Source organism: Pristiophorus japonicus, chromosome 15 (assembly GCF_044704955.1).
Source record: "Pristiophorus japonicus isolate sPriJap1 chromosome 15, sPriJap1.hap1, whole genome shotgun sequence".
In the NCBI taxonomy this organism is placed as follows: domain Eukaryota; kingdom Metazoa; phylum Chordata; class Chondrichthyes; family Pristiophoridae; genus Pristiophorus; species Pristiophorus japonicus.
Genome location: NC_091991.1, coordinates 185,744,935 through 185,764,565, shown reverse-complemented (window position 1 = coordinate 185,764,565; position 19,631 = coordinate 185,744,935). Strand labels below are relative to the sequence as shown.

Below are 19,631 nucleotides of genomic sequence, written 5' to 3'. Positions count from 1 at the left end.
CTACATCATAATTCTAAAAGGTCAAAGGGTGTTAAAAAAACAAGCCTGAAGGCTTTGTGTCTCAATGCAAGGAGTATCCGTAATAAGGTGGATGAATTAACTGTGCAAATAGATGTTAACGGATATGATGTGATTGGGATTACAGAGACGTGGCTCCAGGATGATCAGGGCTGGGAACTCAACATCCATGGGTATTCAACATTCAGGAAGGATAAAATAAAAGGAAAAGGAGGTGGGGTAGCATTGCTGGTTAAAGAGGAGATTAATGCAATAGTAAGGAAGGACATTAGCTTGGATGATGTGGAATCTATATGTGTAGAGCTGCAGAACACCAAAGGGCAAAAAACGTTAGTGGGAGTTGTGTACAGACCTCCAAACAGTAGTAGTGATGTTGGGGAGGGCATCAAACAGGAAATTAGGGGTGCATGCAATAAAGGTGCAGCAGTTATCATGGGTGACTTTAATATGCATATAGATTGGGCTAACCAAACTGGAAGCAATACGGTGGAGGAGGATTTCCTGGAGTGCATAAGGGATGGTTTTCTAGACTAATATGTCGAGGAACCAACTAGGGGGGAGGCCATCTTAGACTGGGTGTTGTGTAATGAAAGAGGATTAATTAGCAATCTCATTGTGCGAGGCCCCTTGGGGAAGAGTGACCATAAAATGGTGGAATTCTACATTAGGATGGAGAATGAAACAGTTAATTCAGAGACCATGGTCCAGAACTTAAAGAAGGGTAACTTTGAAGGTATGAGGCATGAATTGGCTAGGATAGATTGGCGAATGATACTGAAGGGGTTGACTGTGGATGGGCAATGGCAGACATTTAGAGACCGCATGGATGAACTACAACAATTGTACATCCTTGTCTGGCGTAAAAATAAAAAAGGGAAGGTGGCTCAACCGTGGCTATCAAGGGAAATCAGGGACAGCATTAAAGTCAAGGAAGTGGCATACAAATTGGCCAGAAATAGCAGCGAACCCGGGGACTGGGAGAAATTTAGAACTCAGCAGAGGAGGACAAAGGATTTGATTAGGGCAGGGAAAATGGAGTACGAGCGGAAGCTTGCAGGGAACATTAAGACGGATTGCAAAAGTTTCTATAGGTATGTAAAGAGAAAAAGGTTAGTAAAGACAAACGTAGGTCCCCTGCAGTCAGAATCAGGGAAAGTCACAACGGGGAACAAAGAAATGGCGGACCAATTGAACAAGTACTTTGGTTCGGTATTCACTAAGGAGGACACAAACAACCTTCCGGATATAAAAGGGGTCGGAGGGTCTAGTAAGGAGGAGGAACTGAGGGAAATCCTTATTAGTCGGGAAATTGTGTTGGGGAAATTGATGGGATTGAAGGCCAATAAATCCCCAGAGTCTGATGGACTGCATCCCAGAGCACTTAAGGAGGTAGCCTTGGAAATAGCGGATGCATTGACAGTCATTTTCCAACATTCCATTGACTCTGGATCAGTTCCAATCGAGTGGAGGGTAGCCAATGTAACCCCACTTTTTAAAAAAGGAGGGAGAGAGAAAACAGGGAATTATAGACCGGTCAGCCTGACATCGGTAGTGGGTAAAATGATGGAATCAATTATTAAGGATGTCATAGCAGCGCATTTGGAAAGAGGTGATATGATGGGTCCAAGTCAGCATGGATTTGTGAAAAGGAAATCATGCTTGACAAATCTTCTGGAATTTTTTGAGGATGTTTCCAGTAGAGTGGACAAGGGAGAACCAGTTGATGTGGTATATTTGGACTTTCAGAAGGCTTTCGACAAGGTCCCACACAAGAGATTAATGTGTAAAGTTAAAGCACATGGAATTGGGGGTAGTGTACTGACATGGATTGAGAATAGGTTGTCAGACAGGAAGCAAGGAGTAAATGGGTACTTTTCAGAATGGCAGGCAGTGACTAGTGGGGTACCGCAAGGTTCTGTGCTGGGGCCCCAGCTGTTTACATTGTACATTAATGATTTGGACGAGGGGATTAAATGTAGTATCTCCAACTTTGCGGATGACACTAAGTTGGGTGGCAGTGTGAGCTGCGAGGAGGATGCTATGAGGCTGCAGAGTGACTTGGATAGGTTAGGTGAGTGGGCAAATGCATGGCAGATGAAGTATAATGTGGATAAATGTGAGGTTATCCACTTTGGTGGTAAAAACAGAGAGACAGACTATTATCTGAATGGTGACAGATTAGGAAAAGGGGAGGTGCAACGAGACCTGGGTGTCATGGTACATCAGTCATTGAAGGTTGGCATGCAGGTACAGCAGGCAGTTAAGAAAGCAAATGGCATGTTGGCCTTCATAGCGAGGTGATTTGAGTACAGTGGCAGGGAGGTGTTGCTACAGTTGTACAGGGTCTTGGTGAGGCCACACCTGGAGTATTATGTACAGTTTTGGTCTCCTAACTTGAGGAAGGACATTCTTGTTATTGAGGGAGTGCAGCGAAGATTCACCAGACTGATTCCCGGGATGGCGGGACTGACATATCAAGAAAGACTGGATCAACTGGGCTTGTATTCACTGGAGTTCAGAAGAATGAGAGGGGATCTCATAGAAACGTTTAAAATTCTGACGGGTTTAGACAGGTTAAATGCAGGAAAAATGTTCCCGATGTTGGGGAAGTCCAGAACCCATGGGTCACAGTCTAAGGATAAGGGGTAAGCCATTTAGGACCGAGATGAGGAGAAACTTCTTCACCCAGAGAGTGGTGAACCTGTGGAATTCTCTACCACAGAAAGTAGTTGAGGCCAATTCACTAAATATATTCAAAAAGGATTTAGATGTAGTCCTTAGTCCTTAGAGGGATCAAGGGGTATGGTGAGAAAACAGGAATGGGGTACTGAAGTTGCATATTCAGCCATGAACTCATTGAATGGCGGTGCAGGCTAGAAGGGCCGAATGGCCTACTCCTGCACCTATTTTCTATGTTTCTATGTTTCTATGAGACTCGGGGCCCGGTTATAAACCACTCCTCTGCCGTGCCCGGTGTGTGTGGGCATTGAGGCAAGACGAGGCTCAGCCGTGATGCCCACAATGAGTGAACGGTCTGCCAATTATCACCATCAGCGCCATTTGTTGAAGGCCTGAGTCGGTACTGTCAGGGGGCTAGGCTGGGAGTACTGTCAACGTGCACAAAACCAAATCTGGAATTTCAAAGTAATCCCATTACAATCCAGAAAGCATTATAGAGAGTTAGACTCTAAAATGGCCACACCACAATATCACAGGCCCCTCCTTCGGCTCAGTAAGGAACACAATGTGCGGCTTGATGCTGAGTTACCAAGGCCAGGGATCGCCAGACGGCTGCTGGCTTGGTGGGGGTCAGCTGATCTTGGCCGATACGACAAGTGCTATATTTAGCTTCAGTGTCCCCGGACTTGCAGAAAAGGGGGAAGCACATGTTCCTCTCCCTCTCGACGTCATTGACACTGGGCTAATGTCCCAAAGAGGCCAGCTTCTTTCCAAATCCCCACCATGGCCATTACTGAAACGGGAGCCTCAACAGTAAGTGCTGCCCATGAAGGGCAGTTCTCGTCCTCGCCCAACCTCCGAGCACTTGTAGCAGGGGTTCCTGGACAGTGACCAGGAGCAGGAATCCGACTCCCTTCTAGCCCAGGTACACCGGGGCCAATATACTGGCTGACTGAGACCAGCTCACTCAGCACAGACCAGGGGTCAAAGCCGGAACCCTCCCGGTTTGTATGGGGCAGCTCCTCACTGGATAAACCCATTGAGCCATCAAAGGAACAGATAGCATTCCATTATTGCAGAGTATTTAACCTTCGAGCACAGAGAGAGAACACCGCAACATGGAGGAATTCAAACCAGAAACCCTTGCTCCAGCATGTCACGCCTACATTGTGAGACAGGCCCCCATTTTGTGCTGCAAATTACCGATAATCAAGTCAGCAACTTTCTACAATCTAACTTGAGCTATATCCAGATACACACCACAGTGTCGAGGGGTAAAGGTCTCCATTTGCTCTTCGGTTTAGTAAAAACATCAAGCACAGTGGCAACAGGATCCTGTGATCAGCAAATACAAATATCAGGAGAACATACAAAACACACAGCGGCTTTACAGAACTGAAGGTGTTCACGAGCCATTTCTGGCTTTATTTAAATACCATCCCATGCAGCAAACAGTCACAGAGGAGGGGCTGAGTGAAAGCCGCTTACCTCAGTCCTTCCACCCCTCAGACTGTCTTCCCAAGTGCCCCAACCACACAAAACACTTTCTCTGAGTTTGAAGAGATTTCAATCACATTTACCCACCCCATTTCTCTTGATCCCACCATCCCCCTCTCCAATCTGACCTTGGGAGTGAATCCCACAGCCTCACAGCTGTGTGTGTGACGTTTCTCCCCCTTCTGCTCTAAACCGCTTGCATTTAATCTATATCTGGGACTTCTCCTTCTAACCCTTTCAATTATTAGAAAATCTGTCTCTATCTACCCTGGCCCACCCCTTCAGAATTGTAAACACTTCCATCATATCACCCCATAATCTGCACTGTTCGAACGACAAAAGACCCAATTATTCAGGTATTTCTTCATTTGTATTTCTTTGGCCAGCATCTTAGTGAATCTGTGCTGCCCTCTCTAATAGCCTTCAGATCGTGTGGAGCCCAGTACTGTACACTCAGCTCGAATACAAGCTCATTGTTTATCTCTTGGTTATACTCTGTACCTCATGTTCCAGTCTGAAGGATCATCGAGCTGAGACTGAACGGTTTCTCTCCCCACAGATACTGCCTGACCTGCTGAGTGTTTCCAGCAGTTTCTGTATTTATTGCCAGAGTTCCATTTGTTTTTTTGCACAGTTGTATCAACCCGAGCTGCTGCCCTAATGTCCTGTGAATCTCTCCCCCAAATCCCTCTGCTCTCCTGCAGAACCGAGCCTGCTTCCATTCACAGTACAATTATTTAAATAAACATCACCTCACACTTACTGACATTGCATTCCATCTGCCATTTTTAGCCCATTTCCCAATCTTATCACTATCCCTTTAATCTTCGAAAGAATTAACTACCTATTTTTTGATCATCTGCCGATTTTACCACCACTCCCTCTGGGCCTCGATCCAAATCATTGATATACCGAGTGAACAGATCAAAATCCCGTGGGACCTCACTACCCCAACCACACTGAAAAACCACCTGGAACTTCTACTCTCAGTTTCCTCCCTTCTGACCAATCCAGTTTGCTACCCTCCCAATACTTCCAAATATTTTACGGATTCAGGAACAATAATCCGACTGAAACACATGCTCACCTCCATACAGATCTGGTAAAGTACAAGGCATGCTGTGTGGCTGAAGAGGCGATGTCTTTTCCAGTTAAATTCTACATTACCATCTTCATTCTCGTGGGTAACTAAGAGACAAAAACCCTGCTGATAATTGGCAGACTCAGACACAAGAAAACCTGGATCCCCACCCACCGAGGGAGGGGGGGCCGAGGGAGGCCTCACCTAGGGGCTGAGGGAGGGGGGCCGAGGGAGGCCTCACCTAGGGGCTGAGGGAGGGGGGCCGAGGGAGGCCTCACCTAGGGGCTGAGGGAGGGGGGCCGAGGGAGGCCTCACCTAGGGGCTGAGGGAGGGGGGGCCGCACTAGCAAAGCGGGAACAAATGGAGGAAATGAACCAGAACTGGAGGTAACTGCGTGGAAAAGCATCTGTTTCCGTCAATGCTTACCCAGTTACCCACCCTTCAGAATCCAGAATTACCATCGCTTGGGTTGGGTTCATGAATTTTTATTTGCTTTTTCAGAAGGCTAGTCTTTAATTATTGACGTATCCATCTGTAATTTAATTTACAGCACTAACACCCATTGTGGCCTTTCTGTGCAGAATACATTGTATTGTACTCATGAGAATCAGTATCATTTTGCCTTCCTCCTCCCTTGAAGGCAGACACCCTTGCTCGGTACGGAACTCACTCCCAAGTGATTATTTTGCATGTACAAGCATCAATGGGCTGTTCAACCGCGGGGGGGCAGAAGGGGCAACGCGGCACAGCTGGACCATGTGGTCACGTGATGCAACTGAAGTGCTTCCGGGGGCGGGGGGGAGGGGGGTTCAACAGATAATCATACCTTTGATTTTATAGAATGTTTCTTGGATAAAGGCCTGGATCGCTTTGAATCGCTCAACCACAAATCCCAGTGTGGGGAACTGGCAGCTGCCGTAGCTGATGAGCTGATTTGACAGCACGTTCGGGAATATTTTCTGCAGTCTCAAGGTCTGAAACCGGGTGAATGAGGCACCTAAACAGAGAAAGTTACACAACTCCAATCAAGCAGCAATGCTAAAGCAATGTCCCTTACACCACCATCAGTGGCTCAGCTGGTCGCACTCTCAATGGACTGTGGGTTCAAGCCCCACTCCAGGGGCATGTACACAATCTGGGCTGACATCTCAGTGCAATACTGAGAGCACTGCATTGCTGAGGTCCTGTTTACCACTTCAGGTAACATAAAAGAATTCCAAAATTGGGGAATTCTCCTGGTGTCCTGGCCAAAATTCCACCCTCAATCAGCACCAAAAAACTAAATTAACTGGTTAACCCGGGGGGCAGGGGAGAGATTAGCAACAGAGCTAGAAAATATAGCAGTGAGAGAGAGGATTCAAGATTCAACACTTGCCATTCATTATAATCACTCAACCATCGGTGGGCGTGCCTTCTGTTGCCTGGGCCCTAAGCTCTGGAACTCCCTCCCTAAACCTCCCCGTCTCTCTATCCTCCTTTAAAACGCTCCATAAAACCTCCCTCTGACCAAGCTTTTGGTCACCTGCCGTAATTTCTTCTTTTGTGGCTCGGTGTCAAATTTATCTCTTTTGTTGTTAACACTGCTGTGAAGCCCCTTGGGACATTTTACTACGTTAAAGGTGCTATATAAATAAAGGTTATTATTTATTATCTTTTGCAATCCAGAACAACAAACCAAGTTGTTTTTTGCCTCCCAAATGTGAGGGTGAGGGACATATCGTGGTCCATGTGAGAGCCAATGATGTGGATAAAGAACAGGGTGGGTGGGGAGGTAAGAACACTGGAGGGGGGGGGGGGGGTTGTGTGAGCCAACCTGCAAGTTATTTTACATTGTTTCACATGGAAAAGCACACAGCAAACATGGGGAATTAAAGTGTCTTTCGGCCTTTTACCTATCCTGAGGTCCAACTCCTGTCTTACATCCACAGCATCGTTGGTCTTCTGATCAGGTTCCACCAGATTCCCACAGGCCTGTTGGATGGAGCGAGGTGTAATCTCGGAAAACCGCGCTCGCAACACCTGCACATTGGGCTTCACTGCCCCGGGAGAGACAAGGCAGAGTGATCACCATCAGCAAATCTGGCCCTCACCAAGCATGCAGCAAAGTCTCTCAGCAACACATCAAAACTTTTCCAAAAGAAAAATCTCCTGAAATTTCGGCCAGAGGCTTCTTTCGGACAAACGCCTCCAACCAGAGAATTTCTCCGAAAGTACCTGATGTTCCCGGAGGAGCGTGGAATTCCATCGGGGAGGCCTTCTCTTCCCACGCTGCAAAGCGCGCTCCCGTCTTCCAGGTTCCCACGGAGACGGTGCAGTCACGTGTGACTGCTCAGCCAATCAGGTCCAGTATTCTCAATGAATAGCAATGGGAGCTCCGTATCTACCAGTCCTCATTGCTATTCATCGAGGAAAACAAACACACACAATAACACCAAATTCTAAATTAAAAACTCACCTCACAAAATTTAAATTCATTGAAATTAAAGTTAATAAATATCTTCGAGAAAACATTTTTTCCGAGTTTTTAAAAAGTTTTTTAAATTATGGTTTAAAATAAATTTAACTTAGTGGGCGGGGTTTTAAAAAGTGTTTTTTAATTTAATTTTTTATGTTTTAAGTGTGTTTTAAGACTCTTACGCCTGTACAGTGGGCTATGCGCCTGCTTTTATCAGGCACAAGAGTTTTGAGAACATTTGCTGGGCAAGATATGGATAAATCCCGCAATCCCGCCCGTGCAAGTGTCCTTGCTCCAGAGATGCAGAGGATTTGTCGAGCTGGAGCTTGACAGATTGAAAAAGGCTTTTGCGATGCCTCCCCGGGTCCGAACGCACTCCGTACACACTCTGTACGGACCTGGGGAGGCCGGGATTTCTGGGCCAATACCTGTACAACTAGAAATGACAACGGTCAGTGCCTCACCCAACCCACATCCTCGCCACAAGTCGGCATTTCCCAGAAGAGGCCAGCCAATAACAACCAGCTGTTTATCCTCTCCACACCAACGACAGTCATCTGCCACCCTGCTAAAACAAACTAGCTGACTGTACACCGAGGATCAAATCTCAGATCCTCTGATCTGTAGCCCTGGAGTCTGCACCAAATGATCCTGCTGCCATTGGGCCACAGCAGGGCGACCACAACAGAGCAGCATCCTCACAAATTGTGCCACAAACTCACATGCTCAATACAGACACGGGTCTCATTAGTTATTTTCCATCTACAACTGTACAGGTTATTGGTGAGGCCACACCTGGAGTACTGCGTACAGTTTTGGTCTCCGTATTTAGGGAAGGATATACTTGCATTGGAGGCTGTTCAGAGAAGGTTCACTAGGTTGATTCCGGAGATGAGGGGGTTGATTTAGGTTGAGCAGGTTGGGCCTATACTCATTGGCGTACAGAAGAATGAGAGGTGATCTTATCGAAACATATAAGATAACAAGGGGGCTCGACAAGGTGGGTGCAGGGAGGATATTTTCACTTATAGGGGAAACTAAAACTAGGGGACATAGTCTCAGAATAAGGGGCCACCCATTTAAAACTAAGATGAGGAGGAATTTCTTCTGTCAGAGGGATGTAAATCTGTGGAATTCTCTGCCCCAGAGAGCTGTGGAGGCTGGGACATTGAATATATTTAAGGCGGAGGTAGATAGATTTTTGTGCGATAAGGGGATAAGGGGTAATGGGGAGCGGGCGGGGAAGTGGAGCTGAGTCACGATCAGATCAGCCATGATCTTATTAAATGGCAGAGCAGGTTCGAGGGGCCGAATGGCCGACTCCTCCTATTTCTTATGCTCTTATGTAAAACACAGAAAAACAGCAGTCAAAACCACACAGTTGTAGCACACAGATCCCATCATCGACACCATTTAGCTCCCAATCTCACATATTGCCACCGCCTGCTCCTGCTTGCCCTCTGGTGGCTAGTTAAAGGTACAATGGATCCCCGGCTTGCGAGCACCATCAGAGCAGGACAGGGAGTGTGGAGCATTCCACTCGAGGGAGCAGCACGTGCTGGAGCAGGAGAGCGACGGCAGCAAAGTGGGTGACCGGATTGGACATCACCAAGGTCCAGGTCGGTGATTGGAGCGTGGGCAGGTACAGCAGGAGTGGCAAGGTTGGTACGCAGCAGCGGCAAGTGATTGCAGAACGACATGATCGGGGCCCAGGAGAGGCGAGGGCCCAGGGGCAGCACGGGCCCAGCCCACACTGCGATATGTGTACGCACTCGGCCCGTGCAGCAGAGCTGGTCTCCAGTCATCCTGGGTAACCCTTGCCACTGGACCAAGACCTCGCTCTGTCAAGTCCGTGTGGTGGCTGGTGTGCAACGGTCACCCCACGTTAAAAAAATCCACACACAGGCATCTTCCACCCTTCAGGATGTAGTTCGGGATCTGGAATATTAGGTCCTTCATTGGAACACCTGTGAACTTTCTGGCGTGGAAGCAAGTCATCCTCGCTTCGAGGGACTGCCTATGATGATGATGATGGAGAGTTCCGGGTCGGATTAGCAGACTGGCTCCAGGCACTGCTGGGCCCTGCAGAAACTCAAGAGGTTGAGCCAAAGAGGAAATCCTTCTTCCCAACTGGCATCCAAAAACAAAGCACATTTCTGTAAAATCGGTCCATTATTACTGAAACTCACAGGCACAAGTCCCGGCACTAAGATGCAGTCACTCCACAGTGCACACATACCTGCTTTACACACGTCAATGATTTCAAATCCAATGTTCTCCCCTTCACGATCACAGTCAGTCCAAATGATCAGCGCCTGGCATTTCTTCACCTCTCGCTCCAGGGTTCGCTACAAACAGGAGCCAAAACCAGCTGCAGTGATTACATTCTGTAATAAACTATTTGTAAATCATCTTTCCATTATTAAAAATTTACACAATTTGATTCATTTATCTGGTCATATAAAGGTGATAACATTGGGGAATAAAGCACTTTCTCCCTTCAGACATTCAATCTCCCATCAAACACTCCCAGGGCAGGTACAGGGGGTTAGATACAGAGTAAAGCTCCCTCGACACTGTCCCATCAAACACTCCCAGGGCAGCTACAGGACAGGGTTAGATACAGAGTAAAGCTCCCTCTACACTGTCCCATCAAACACTCCCAGGGCAGGTGCAGCACGGGGTTAGATACAGAGTAAAGCTCCCTCTACACTGTCCCATCAAACACTCCCAGGGCAGGTACAGGACAGGGTTAGATACAGAGTAAAGCTCCCTCCACACTGTCCCATCAAACACTCCCAGGGCAGGTACAGCACAGGGTTAGATACAGAGTAAAGCTCCCTCTACACTGTCCCATCAAACACTCCCAGGGCAGGTACAGCACGGGTTAAATACAAAATAAAGCTCCCTCTACACTGCCCCATCAAACACTCCCAGGGCAGGTACAGCACGGGTTAGATACAGAGTAAAGCTCCCTCTACACTGTCCCATCAAACACTCCCAGGGCAGGTACAGCACGGGTTAAATACAAAATAAAGCTCCCTCTACACTGCCCCATCAAACACTCCCAGGGTAGGTACAGCACAGGTTAAATACAGAATAAAGTGGGTGTGCGAAATGTGAGATCCTGAACCGTTTTTATGATAATTAATGCACCTTAATATCCACATAATTCTCTGGACAGTACTTCTCCACCTCAGCATCAAAGAGAGTCACAGGGTTACAGCTGTGCCTGGATATCGGAAACAAAAGCTTCAATGAGCAAAACCCAAACAGATTATTCTTACATTCAGAGACCTTGCTGAATTCTGACAATCATTGTTGACTTAAAACAAGGGCCGGATGATTTGAATATCTTTGTGACACTGAGGAACGGATAAACAAAATCATGATATGATTTTTGCTTCTAGATTTAAAGTAATTGGTAGAAGGTTTAGAGGAGATTTGAGGGGAAATGTCTTCACCCAGAGGGTGGTGGGGGTCTGGAACTCACGGCCTGAAAAGGTGGTAGAGGCAGAAACCCTCACCACATTTAAAAAGTGCTTGAATATGCACTTAAAGTGCTGTAACTTACAGGGCTACGGACCGAGAGCTGGAAAGTAGGATTTGGATGGATCGCTCTTGTTCGGCCGGCGCAGACATGATGGGCCGAAATAGCTTCCTGGCGTACTGTAAATTATGATTCTATGGTCAGTTTAAGCTGCTCCGGGGCTTAAAGTCCATGCGTGTACATCTGATTATTGGACTATGAGAACAGGCTTCACATCTACCCAATGCTGAGAACAACTTCTCTCTGCCGACTGTGAAATGAGTCTGAATAGATACTACACAGTTCCTGGGGCAATGTGCCCAATCGTATTCTGGAGCCACAGGACGATCTGCGGGAAACAGAAAACGGTCACACTGGTCCAGTGGGGTGCTCCAATTAGACAGTAGTTGAGGTACGACGGTGAAGCAGAGTAGAGAGAGCTTTACCTTACACCCAAGGGTTTAATGCTGACATTGCGCATCCAAAATTAGAAAAGTTTGCAATTCCCTGCCACGAAAACGCGCCTCCCAGCTCGGCTTTAAGTCAAGGAAACGTTTTTTATAAATGTATACTGCTCAATTTTGCAACAATAGTGCTTTCTCCTTCACTGGTGGTATTCGGAACTGCTGCACTTTCAACAACAGATATTCTGGTGATCAAAAATCAAACTGCAAGATCCAAAAATTGCTGCAGCAAATAAACCCAATCTTGTGCTTGTGAAATGGGATTTATATTTCAATAGAAACTTACCATTTCTGAAACGGTGACTTGAACTCTAACTCGAGGAGGTGACCGGAGACAGAGGTCATCACTACAGCAACATTCTGCAGTTATTGTGGAGAGAGGGAGTGAAAGAGAATACTCGAGTGAGCTCAAATAAACATTACTTGCAACAAAGTAAACTTCGTATTATACACGCTTTGTGTTTCCATTTTTAGTTCTTACTCTCTCAAACCTTTGTACAGGGACTCACTCCCTGACAAAAGACCCTCTCCATTCAACGCCAGGGCCTGGAATTTGCGGTCAGTGACGAAGTGATGGTACTTGGCGCTGACATCAAAGAAAGCTGCCCACAAAGTTCTAGCAATCTGTGGCACCGATTTTAGCTCTCCCGACCTTTGCTGAATCTGCCGCCAAATCAAGCGAATCTCCAATGTCCAGAGCTCAAGCTGGCTTAGCAGCCAATCACATTGAAGAATTCTCAGAGACAACAAACCAGGAAGTAAAATGCACAGATTCTAATGTACTTGTTATACATTTTACAGAAAGCAAAATAAAGATTGGGACATACACATGGGGTTAAGATAGAAGCTGAAATATCAAAAACTTTTTAAATTTTTTTTAAAATAATATAATTCTTAATCATATTAATGGAAAAATTTGACATTCCCACAAATATAAAATTAGTTTTCTGGTCCAGAACAGATGTTCAGCAATCAATACGCCATTAAAAACCCAGTTACGCTTCTTTCAACAAGGCTTAACTTTTTTCAGGGGTGGGGGGGGGGGGGTTTAAAACAGTGATATTCCAGGGTAATAGTGCAAATTTCCATCCTTATTTGTGATTTGAATTGGTTGCTGACTCTGGGGAATTCCACAGCGTAACCGGCGACAGATCGGGGAATAACTTCAGGATTTCCATGTTTATTTGCACAGGCTCTGAATCACGAAGTTGCTGAGGGGCAATATTGATTTTAAACTGAGCTGTAGCAGGGTCTGGGGAACAGCAGGTTGTGTCTGCTGCCTTCTATCAGTACGCTCGGCTTTGAATCTAGCCTTGTGTACCGGTACGGAATAAGAAGGGCACTGCATCTCTCCTGATAATCTCGTCCCAGTAAAGCCAGCTGTGAATTGCTTCCTGCATGGCCCTCACGGTCAGAACTTTTGTTTTAGAATCACTCCACGAGCAACTCGCATAATCCCAGCGCTTCAAAATCCCCATTCCAGCCTCTACTTCCAAGCAACCACCCCGAATTTTCACAAGACTGGGGAGGTTGGATTGGTGGTCCGACATATATTTCTAAAAATAAACAATCTGCTTTTTATTTTTATCTGTACACTCAAGGAACAGAAATTAGATTTATCATCATCATAGAAACCTAGAAACATAGAAAATAGGTGCAGGAGTAGGCCATTCGGCCCTTCGAGCCTGCACCACCATTCAATGAGTTCATGGCTGAACATGCAACTTCAGTACCCCATTCCTGCTTTCTCACCATCCCCCTTGATCCCCCGAGTAGTAAGGACTCCATCTAACTCCTTTTTGAATATATTTAGTGAATTGGCCTCAACAACTTTCTGTGGTAGAGAATTCCACAGGTTCACCACTCTCTGGGTGAAGAAGTTTCTCCTCATCTCGGTCCCAAATGGCCCACCCCCATCCCGAGACTGTGACCCCTGGTTCTGCACTTCCCCAACATTAATAAGAACATAAGAACATATGAACACAAGAATTAGGAACAGGAGTCGGCCATCTAGCCCCTCGAGCCTGCTCCGCCATTCAACAAGATCATGGCTGATCTGGCCGTGGACTCAGCTCCACTTACCCGCCCGTTCCCCATAACCCTTAATTCCCTTATTGGTTAAAAATCTATCTATCTTTGACTTGAATACATTCAATGAGCTAGCCTCAACTGCTTCCTTGGGCAGAGAATTCCACAGATTCACAACCCTCTGGGAGAAGAAATTCCCTCTCAACTCGGTTTTAAATTGGCTCCCCCGTATTTTGAGGCTGTGCCCCCTAGTTCTATTCTCCCCTACCAGTGGAAACAATCTCTCTGCCTCTATCTTGTCTATCCCTTTCATTATTTTAAATGTTTCTATAAGATTACCCCTCATCCTTCTGAGCCCAGTCTACTCAATCTATCATCATAAGAGAACAGGTGGGACAGATAACCGTTGAGGGAAGGGGTGGGTGGGACAGGTTTACCGCACGCTCCTTCCGCTGCCTGGCCTGATTTCTTCATGCTCTCGGCGACGAGACTCGAGGTGCTCAGCGCCCTCCCGGATGCACTTCCTCCACTTAGGGCGGTCTTTGGCCAGGGACTCCCAGGTGTCGGTGGGGATGTTGCACTTTATCAGGGAGGCTTTGAGGGTGTCTTTGAAATGTTTCCTCTGCCCACCTTTGGCTCGTTTGCCGTGGATGAGTTCCGAGTAGAGCGCTTGCTTTGGGAGTCTCGTGTCTGGCATGCAGACAACGTGGCCTGCCCAGCGGAACTGATCAAGTGTAGTCAGTGCTTCAATGCTGGGGATGTTAGCCTGGTTGAGGACGCTAATGTTGGTGCGTCTGTCCTCCCAGGGGATTTGTAGGATCTTGCAGAGACATCGTTGGTGGTATTTCTCCAACGACTTGAGGTGTCTACTGTACATGGTCCATAAATCTGAGCCATACAGGAGGGCGGGTATTACTACAGCCCTGTAGACCATGAGCTTGGTGGCAGATTTGAGGGCCTGGTCTTCGAACACTCTTTTCCTCAGGCGGCCGAAGGCTGCACTGGCGCACTGGAGGCGGTGTTGAATCGAGTCGTCAATGTCTGCTCTTGTTGATAAGAGGCTCCCAAGGTATGGGAAATGGTCCACGTTGTCCAGGGATCTTGATGACTGGGGGGCAGTGCTGTGCAGCGAGGACAGGCTGGTGGAGGACCTTTGTCTTACGGATGTTTAGCGTAAGGCCCATGCTTTCATGAGAGATTACGAGTGTTTTTCCTACTGTTCAAAATCACACCTGCATCTCAGAATTTTCAGAAACTTACTACGCTCAGAGAGAAGCAGCATAGTGCACTCAACACATACCTGCCAATTGTAGCACTGACCCCAGCTCTGCCATCAAGAGCAGCTTTGGAAGGGGGAGGAAAAAATAGTTTGAGTAATTCACTGCCCCAGTTACCGTGGTAACCCCTCTCAGTGTCTGATCATACACAAGTCTGGCAGAGGCCTGTGAGCAATCACTCGGAAACTCCCTCTCAACACAGGTGTCGCAGTGAGAAAACGGGAGGAGACAAAAAAAATTCAGTAAGAGTTTTTTTCCCCCCAAAAGATTATGAATCTGAAGACATACCTGGCCGAATAGATTAGACTCGTATTCATAGATCTTATTGAATCTTGAAAGTCCTTCTCTCTAGTTGATGCAAAACAGAAAGGTTATTGAAAGACTGTGTTTGGAAAGTAAGTAAAACTTAACCAAATCAAACTATCAAATCACAGTGCTGGGGATTCCCAATTCCCCAGGCACCACCTGAGCTACTGTACTCTGGAGACCAGAAAAGCCCAGACAGCATCCTGCTGCTCTATGCTGAATTCACTGATCTTAGTCAGGAAATCAGCAGAGGTGGGAGAAAGAGAGCAAAGTCCAGAAATCAGGCTCCCGATTGCTATCAAACGACGAGTGCTGGAAAGAATGTGTGTGGGGTTACTGGGCGAGGAAAGATTTGGCTCATTATCCCCATGTTTGGACTCTCTCACTGGAGGGTGCCCGGCATCGAGTCCTTTTGTTCCAGCTTAATCAGCGGGCAGCACTCTCGCCTCGGAGTCAGAGGGCCGTGGGTTCAAGCCCCGCTCCAGACACTAGAGTACTGAGGGTGTGGGGGTGGCCCAGTGTGGAGCCCTGGGGTGGGGTATGTGCGAGGTCCGGGCCCCAGGGAGGGGTATGGGGGCCCCGGGGTATTGGGGGGTATCGGGGCCCCGGTATCGGGGCCTCGGGGTATGGAAGGTATTGGGGTCCCGGGGTATGGGGGCGGGGTATCAGGGGTGAGGGGTATCGGGGCCCCGGGGTATGGGGGGTATCGGGGCCCTGGGGTATGGGGGGTATCGGGTATGGGGGCCCCGGGGTATGGGGGATATCAGGGCCCCGGGGTACGGGGGGTGTCGGGGCCCCGGGGTACGGGGGGTGTCGGGGTAATCGGGGCCCCGGGGGTATCGGGGCCCCGGGGTACGGGGGGTATCAGGGCCCCGGGGTACGGGGGGTATCGGGGCCCCGGGGGTATCGGGGCCCCGGGGTACGGGGGGTATCAGGGCCCGGTGGTACGGGGGGTATCAGGGCCCGGGGGGTATCAGGGCCCCGGGGGTATCGGGGCCCCGGGGTACAGGGATATCGGGGCCCCGGGGGGTATCGGGGCCCCGGGGTACGGGGGGTATCGGGGCCCCGGGGTATGGGGGCTATCGGGGCCCGGGGGGTATCGGGGCCCCGGGGGGTATCGGGTCCCCGGGGTACGGGGGGTATCGGGGCCCCGGGGTACGGGGGGTATCGGGGCCCCAGGGTATGGGGGGGTGTTGGGGCCCCGGGGTACGGGGGTATCGGGGCCCTGGGGTATGGGGGGTATTGGGGCCCCGGGGTACGGGGGGTATCAGGGCCCGGTGGTACGGGGGGTATCAGGGCCCGGGGGTACGGGGGGTATCAGGGCCCCGGGGTACAGGGATATCGGGGCACGGGGGGTATCGGGGCCCCGGGGTACGGGGGGTATCGGGGCCCCGGGGGGTATCAGGGCCCCGGGGTATGGGGGGTACCGGGGCCCCGGGGTATGGGGGTATCGGGGCCCTGGGGTATGGGGGGTATTGGGGCCCCGGGGTACGGGGGGTATCGGGGCCCCGGGGTACGGGGTGTATCGGGGTATCGGGGCCCCGGGGTATGGGGGGTACGGGGGGTACCGGGGCCCCGGGGTACGGGGGGTATCGGGGCCCTGGGGTATGGGGGGTATTGGGGCCCCGGGGTACGGGGGGTATCGGGGCCCCGGGGTACGGGGTGTATCGGGGTATCGGGGCCCCGGGGTATGGGGGGTACGGGGGGTATTGGGGCCCCGGGGTACGGGGGGTATCGGGCCCCGGGGGTATCGGGCCCCGGGGTACGGGGGTATCGGGGTACGGGGGGTATCGGGGCCCCGGGGTACGGGGGGTATCGGTGCCCCTGGGTACGGGGGGGTATCAGGGCCCCGGGGTACGGGGGTATCGGGGCCCCGGGGGTATCGGGGCCCCGGGGTACGGAGGGTATCGGGGCCCCGGGGCACGGGGGTATCAGGGCCCCGGGGTACGGGGGGTATCCGGGCCCCGGGGTATCGGGGTACGGGGGGTATCAGGGCCCCGGGGGGTATTGGGGCCCCGGGATACGGGGGGTATCGGGGCCCCGGGATACGGGGGGTATCGGGGCCCCGGGGTACGGGGGTATCGGGGCCCTGGGGTATCGGGGTACGGGGGTATCGGGGCCCCGGGGTACGTGGGGTGTCGGGGCCCCGGGGTACGTGGGGTGTCGGGGCCCCGGGGTACGGGGGTATCGGGGTACGGGGGGTATGAGGGCCCCGGGGTACGGGGGTATCAGGGCCCCAGGGTATGGGGGGTACGGGGGTATCGGGGCCCCGGGGGGTATCGGGGCCCGGGGGTATCGGGGTACAGGGGTATCAGGGCCCCGGGGTACGGGGGGTATCGGGGTACGGGGGGTATCGGGGTACGGGGTATCGGGGCCCGGGGGTATCGGGGTACGGGGGCCCCGGTTCTTACCCTCCGGAAGCGGCCGCCCGACATGATCTCGGCGATGCCTTTGGCCGCGTCGTTCTTCTCGGCCACGCACAGCACCTGGCGAGCCTGCAGCCGCCGGCCCATCGCGCTGCTCATCATGCGGCTCAGCACCGGGCCCATGCCGGGGTCAGCCGGAGCCCGAACTACTCCCAGTCCCAGGCTCGGGCCTGGTCGCCATTGCGCCGCCTCAGCCCGCGCCGCGGATGCGCATGCGCCCCTGCCGGCACACTCCAGGCAGCCCAGCGCGGCCGGTTACCTAGCAACCAGCTCCCGGGCACCTCCCACTGTCAGTCACTGTGATTGACAGCTGCTCCTCACATTCACACAGGAGGCCATTCAGCCCATCGAGCCTGTCCCACTCCCACACCTTTCCCCGGAGCCCTGCCATTTATTTCCCTTCAGGCACCTATCCAGCTCCCCGCTGCACAGACAGCGCAGTGTGGGCGGGCCCGGGCCTTCGCCCCTCCTGTGTGCCCGCCCGCCCTGCAATCAGCGACCGGGCGCACACTGCTCCCTCCACCACCCTCTCAGGCAGAACATTCCAGATCCTAACCACTCGCTGCATAAAAAAGGTATTCCTCATGTCGCCTTTGGTTCTTTTGCCAATTACCTTAAATCTGTGTCCTCTGGTTCTCGACCCTTCCCCCAATGGGAACAGTCTCTCTCTACTCTGTCCAGACACCTCATGATTTTGAACACTTCCATTAAATCTCCTCTCAACCTTCTCTGCTCCATGCAGAACAACCCCAGCTTCTCCAGTCTAGCCATGTAACTGGTGTCCCTCATCCCTGGAACCATTCTTGTAAATCTTCTCCGCAACCTCTCTAAGACCTTCACATCCTTCCTAAAATGCAGTGCCCAGAATTAGAAATAATACCCTAGTTCAGGCCGAGCCAGTGTTTTATACAGGTTCATCATAACTTCCTAATGATAACTTTCTTTTTTGTCTTATAACACCCCTGTAAATTGCCTTGGGACATTTTACTACATTAAAGGTGCTATATTAATACAAGTTGTTGTTGTTATACAACGCGATGTTAAAAATAAACACACCTCCACATGTTTAATTGGGTTTGCAGCCCGTGTGATATAAACAAAATAGAAATACAAGACCAGTGCAAAGGTGGGAAATCTGAACTTAAAATAGAAAACACGAGGCTCAAAAATGTTATTACTCCCCATTCAGCTGTGACATTTTATGTTCTGTAACTGATCATTTCCTATTGAACTTGCAGCACTTTTCTGCTGGTTTTACCTCTTCCCAGTATTTATCTTATAAAGGAGGGAGGGATGCATTGCTAATTGTGACAAAACAATTAGTGTGTAGCTTAAATCGCAATAATATTTTAAGAGATACTGAAGTGGACGTTAATGTTCCCGGGGCTAACTCTCATCATCATAGGCAGTCGCTCGGAAAAGAGGACGACTTGCTTCAAAGAAGTGAGTTGAGTTCTCAGGTGGCTGAACAGTCCAATACAGTAATTACAGTCTGTCACAGGTGGGACAGACAGTGGTTGAGGGAAGGGGAGGGTGGGACTGGTTTGCCGCACGCTCCTTCCGCTGCCTGCGCTTGGTTTCTGCATGCTCTCGGCGACGAGACTCGAGGTGCTCAGCGCCCTCCCGGATGCACTTCCTCCACTTAGGGCGGTCTTTGGCCAGGGACTCCCCGGTGTGGGTGGGGATGTTGCACTTTATCAGGGAGGCTTTGACCTTGTAATGTTTCCTCTGCCCACCTGGGGCTCGCTTGCCGTGTAGGAGTTCCGAGTAGAGCGCTTGCTTTGGGAGTCTCGTGTCTGGCATGGGGACAATGCAGTCAGGGTGCACAGCGGAACCACCGGCGCGACGGATCGGAAGTTGGGGAGCGCTGG

General features: G+C 50.3%; 1 protein-coding gene across 1 annotated transcript in view; it reads right to left on the bottom strand.

Annotated features, from left to right (window-relative positions):
• top3a (DNA topoisomerase III alpha) overlaps positions 1–17,954 on the bottom strand; it is a 29,488-nt gene extending 11,534 nt beyond the window's left edge. The window contains exons 1-9 of the mRNA XM_070901480.1: positions 17,746–17,954; positions 15,317–15,376; positions 12,010–12,083; positions 10,887–10,962; positions 9,970–10,078; positions 7,168–7,311; positions 6,102–6,272; positions 5,282–5,382; positions 3,958–4,032 (exon numbers count right to left, since the gene is read on the bottom strand). Of these exons, the coding sequence (XP_070757581.1) occupies positions 3,958–4,032; positions 5,282–5,382; positions 6,102–6,272; positions 7,168–7,311; positions 9,970–10,078; positions 10,887–10,962; positions 12,010–12,083; positions 15,317–15,376; positions 17,746–17,883 (948 nt within the window). The 5' untranslated portion in view covers positions 17,884–17,954. The remainder of the gene's footprint in view (positions 1–3,957; positions 4,033–5,281; positions 5,383–6,101; positions 6,273–7,167; positions 7,312–9,969; positions 10,079–10,886; positions 10,963–12,009; positions 12,084–15,316; positions 15,377–17,745) is intronic.
• Positions 17,955–19,631: the final 1,677 nt, after the last annotated feature.